Here is a 5,000-nt window from a genome sequence, read left to right as displayed (position 1 = left end):
CTTCCCCTCGCATCCCCTTCCTTCGCCACCGCTCCCCTCTTCTCCTCTTGCCTTCCCCCCCTCCCTCCCCCTCCCCCTCCCCCAGGTGGTCCAGTTCGAGCTTCCTCCGCACATCATCTACGAGCGCGACGCCGCCGGCAACCTGACGCGGCGCTTCGGGCGCGACGTGGAGATCGTGCGGGCGCTGGCGCAGGTCTTCCAGTTCAGGCCCGTCTTCGTCGAGCCGCCTCCCGGTGCGTGCGTGTTGCTCGTGCGTGGTGTGTTGCAGAGAGAGAGAGAGAGAGAGAGAGAGAGAGAGAGAGAGAGAGAGAGAGAGAGAGAGAGAGAGAGAGAGAGAGAGAGAGAGAGAGAGAGAGAGAGAGAGAGAGAGAGAGAGAGAGAGAGAGAGAGAGAGACATAGAGGGAGAGAGAGAGTGTGTGTGTGTGTGTGTGTTGGGAAGTGGATGTGTATGTGTATGGTGTATTGCAGAATATATATGTATGTGCATGGTATATGGCTTTCGTGTATGGTGTATGTATATATTATATGACTTATGCACAGTACATAATGCATGGCCTAAATGCATGCGTGACGAATAGTTCATGACTGTCTACTTGTCCATTATTTGTAACTTTGAGTTTAACTAAATGACTAAATCGCTCACCAATTTCAAAATCTAAGTTTCTCCCCTCCCAACTTGGCTTTGATATCCACAAGACTGAATAGTCCACCAGCTTTGGTATCAACATGATAATCATAGCGTTCACCAATTTAACAAACTCACCTCCCGCACCACCCATCCTGCAGGCTTTGATATCAACAAGATAATTAAATCGTTCTCCACCCCCCCCCCTTCCCCCACCACCACCAGGCGAGTTGTGGGGCGACCGCCTTCCCAACGGCAGCTGGGACGGCATCGTCGCCGTGCTCTACACCGGTAAGGCCGATATTGGCGTTGGAAACATGTATGTGAGCGACCTTCACGACCGCATGGATTTCCAACACTACAGTGCGCCGTATGCTGTTGAGGTGAGAGGGGGGGTAGGGGAGGGGAAGGGGAGGTGAATGGCAGAGGAGGGAGGGGGAAGGGGAGGGGGTGGTAGAGGAGGGAGGGGGAAGGGGAGGTTAATGGCAGAGGAGGGAGGGGGAAGGGGAGTGGAAGGCAGAGGAGGGAGGGGGAAGGGGAGGGGAATGGCAGAGGAGGGAGGGGGAAGGGGAGTGGAAGGTAGAGGAGGGAGGGGGAAGGGGAGGGGAATGGCAGAGGAGGGAGGGGGAAGGGGAGTGGAAGGCAGAGGAGGGAGGGGGAAGGGGAGTGGAAGGTAGAGGAGGGAGGGGGAAGGGGAGGGGAATGGCAGAGGAGGGAGGGGGAAGGGGAGTGGAAGGCAGAGGAGGGAGGGGGAAGGGGAGGGGAATGGCAGAGGAGGGAGGGGGAAGGGGAGGGGAATGGCAGAGGAGGGAGGGGGAAAGGGAGTGGAAGGCAGAGGAGGGAGGGGGAAGGGAGTGGAAGGCAGAGGAGGGAGAGGGAAGGGGAGTGGGATGGCAAAGAAGGGAGGGGGAAGGGGAGTGGGATGGCAAAGGAGGGAGGGGGAAGGAGAGGGGAATGGCAGAGGAGGGAGGGGGAAGGGGAGTGGAAGGCAGAGGAGGGAGGGGGAAGGGAAAGGTAGGGGAGGGGAAAGGGAGGAAGGGACAGTGGATGGTGAGGGAAGGAGAAAGGAGAGGCAGAGAAGGGAAGAGTGAAGGTGAAGGAAAGGAAAGGTAAAGTGAAGGGCTGTGTGTCTTTATGGGGTGGGCGGAGGGGGGGCAGAGCTCAAGTGACTGTTGACGCGGCTGCATGAATAGATGAAAAGTATAATTTACGAACTGATAGGCAAATGAACTGAATGATAAAGTAAATAGTAGACATGTATGTCAATCAGTCAATCAATAAAGCATGTACGTACACGATCCCTTACACACGTCCTTGAACGTATAGGCCTATTTTTACAATATCTTTTATTTCCTTCATTGACCTGATTTGCCTCCTATCTGGATCATTACCGTAGTTACCATTACCATATTTATCATTAACATTACCATTCTCTTCATTTTCCTCTCTTCATTTACCCTTTTCTCTTTCCTCTCTCTTCATTTACCCTTTTCTCTTTCCTCTCTATCTCCGCCATCATCTCTTCCCTCATCTATATGATTCTCCTTATCCTCATGGTCTGTTTCTTTTGATTTATTCTTCATATATTTTTATTTATCAATCAATATATGTATTTATGGATATCCTTCTTTCAATAAGTTTATCCATCTCTTTATTTATTTATTTATTCCTTTTCTACATCTGTTCATTTATTTTTATAATCATTATTACTGATTTGTCTTTTTTTCTTCTTTCTGCGTCCCTCTTTTAAATGCCTTTCATCCTATTTATTCACATTTCTTTGCTTTCCTGTTTCTCTCTGTCCCAGTCACTACAATTCTTTTCTTCTTCCTTTTTAACACTTCTGTTTCCCTCTTTCCCTTCAACTCCTCTCCATTTCTCCTTTTATTCTTCTTTTATCTTCATTTTTTGTTCCTCGTTTTTCTCTGTTTCTTTTCTATTCCATTTTTTTTCTTCTCCACTTTCGATACTTCCTTGTTTCACATTTTTCTTTTTTTCCAACTCCCTTCTATATCCTCTCTTTCCTTTTTCATCATTCCCTATTATTCATTCTTCTACCCTATCTCCCCATTCTTTCTCTCCCCAACCTCCCTTCCTTCCTCCTTTTCCCCCCTTACCTATTATTCGTTTCTCTTCTCCATCTCCCCAACCTCCCTTCCTCCCTCCCCCCTTCTCTATTATCCGTTCCTCTACTCTATCTCCCCATTCTTCCTCTCCCCCACCTCCCTTTCCCCCCTTCTCTATTATCCGTTTCTCCCCCACCTCCATTCCTCTCTCCCTTACCCCCTTCCCTCTTATCCGATTCTCTTCTCTATCTCCCCATTCATCCTCTCACCCTTCCTCCCGTCCCCCCACCTCCCTTTTCCCTCTTCTCTATTATCCGTTTCTCCCCCACCTCCCTTCCTCTCTCCCTTTCCCCCCTTCCCTCTTATCCGATTCTCTTCCCTGTCTCCCCATTCATCCTCTCCCCCTTCCTCCCGTTCCCCAGAGGAGCTGCTTCACGGCCAAGATGGAGCCTCCAGTGCCTCGCTGGCGCTCGCTCATTCTCCCTTACCAGATGGAGACGTGGCTGGCCTTCCTGTTGGCGCTCGCGGTCTGCGCATGCGCCCTCTATCTCCTGGTGCTCTTGACGCAGTTCGGGTAAAGTCTCGTTGGGTGGTGCTACGAGGTTCATTTGCTTGTATATACGTTTGTCTCTTTGTTTATCTAATTTTATCTAAATACTTAGATGGTGACTTGTTTATATGTTTTAGTTTGTTTCTATGTTTGATTTACATGGATGTTGACTTGTTTGTGTATTTGTTTGTCAATTTGTACCTATGATTATTATTTTTATCATCCCCCCCCCACCGACCCCCAGCGGAGGCAGCGGAGAGCACCGAAGCCTCCTGACGATGGCGTCCTCGTTCCTGTACGCCGCCGGCATGCACTTCCGCCAGCCGCAGCACCGCCTTCCTGCGAGGGACAGCACGCGCTCCTTCTTCCTCCTGCTGTGGTTCTACGCCATCGTCCTCACCACCAGCTACAGCTCCAACCTGACGGCGTTCCTGACGAAGTCGAGGCAGCCGAAGGGCATGGAGACCATCCGCGAGCTGCGAGAGGCCAGCCTGCCCATCCTCTGCGTCAACTCCTTCTTCAAAGGATCCATGGTCCTCTCCGAGAATAAGGATATTCAGGTTGGGTTCCTCCTACAGAGAGTGTAGTGTGGTTAAGTGTGATTATTCTTCTTTGTTCTTCTCCGTCTTCCCTCTTTTCTTGCGGTTCTTTCTCTGCGTCACCGTTTACACGAGCTCTCCGGTCTAGGCCAAGAAGGATACGCAGGCTGCATTCTTATCATTACCGGAAATTTGATTCTTGTTATTCCTCTTTCTCATTTCTTCTTCTTTTTCATCCCATCCTCTGCGTCAACGTGTTCTAAGAAATTGCCAGAGAATAAGTAGAACTTTTTTTTTCTTTGTCTTCTTCGTCTTTATTCTTTTCCCTCTTCTTCTCCTGTAGACTAAGAAGGAATAATATAAAGATTATTGAATGTTTATTATTCCCATTGAATTAAGAGGATCATGGATGACGTACAGATTAAAGAGCAAAACAAAACAACAGAAATGCCTAATGAATTATAAACTCTCCCCCTCCTTCCCTCCCACCCTCCTCTCTCTCTCCCCTCTTTCTCTCTCTCTCTCTCTCTCTCTCTCCACATCCCTCCCGTTTCCCCTCCCCAATCCCCCTCCCACCCCCCAGGCGCTGGCAGACCGGTACCGCGTCGTGCCGGGCTTCGAGCAGGTGTACCAGCTGGTTCTGGCGGGCGAAGGCGTGAACATCGAGAGCCGCAGCTACCTCGAGTACGTCGTGTCCACGCAGTTCACCACTCCGCAGGGCCGCCCCAGGATGAGGATCATGAAGGTTTTGGTTCAGTTTGAAGTCCTGTTTTGTTTTTCTTTGTGTTTGGATGTGTATGTGTGTATGTCTTGTTGACTTGTTTAGTGATGTTTTATTTCTATGATAATTGTTGTGTCGACTTCTTGCAATATTTTGTTGCAATATTTACGTTTCGTTACCAATTTTGCAATGGCCCTCATCTACGATTTACATCCGGTATAATTTTTTTCTCTATTTTAGTGCAGTTAAATTCGTAAATATACATCTGCTTCTTTTCCTTCTCCTCGTCCTCCTCCACCTTCTTCCAGGAATGTATCTCCGTCAGCCACATCGCGATGGGCTTCCAGATCCATTCTCCCCTGAAGGCGAAGTTCAGCAAAGTCATCACGTGGATGGTAGAGGGCGGGCTCGTCACCAACTGGTTCTTCGAGGCCATCGAACGCGCCAAAAAGGTTGGGGGTTTGGAAATGTGTTGTCTTGTAATAGTTTTGAGTGTCA

At 49.4% G+C, this 5,000-nt stretch overlaps 1 protein-coding gene across 1 annotated transcript in view; it reads left to right on the top strand.

The window, feature by feature from the left end:
• LOC122251856 (ionotropic receptor 21a) overlaps nt 1-5,000 on the top strand; it is a 10,021-nt gene that overhangs the window by 4,246 nt on the left and 775 nt on the right. Inside the window, exons 6-11 of the mRNA XM_086530342.1 lie at nt 86-233; nt 852-1,009; nt 3,115-3,266; nt 3,487-3,802; nt 4,365-4,526; nt 4,811-4,954. Coding sequence (XP_086386468.1) covers nt 86-233; nt 852-1,009; nt 3,115-3,266; nt 3,487-3,802; nt 4,365-4,526; nt 4,811-4,954 — 1,080 coding nt within the window. The remainder of the gene's footprint in view (nt 1-85; nt 234-851; nt 1,010-3,114; nt 3,267-3,486; nt 3,803-4,364; nt 4,527-4,810; nt 4,955-5,000) is intronic.

Source organism: Penaeus japonicus, unplaced genomic scaffold (assembly GCF_977035675.1).
Source record: "Penaeus japonicus unplaced genomic scaffold, GWHDUDI00000001_assembly GWHDUDI00000033, whole genome shotgun sequence".
Taxonomy (NCBI): Eukaryota; Metazoa; Arthropoda; class Malacostraca; order Decapoda; family Penaeidae; genus Penaeus; species Penaeus japonicus.
The sequence above is the reverse complement of the archived record's forward strand: the minus strand, read 5'-3'. Positions and strand labels throughout refer to the sequence as shown.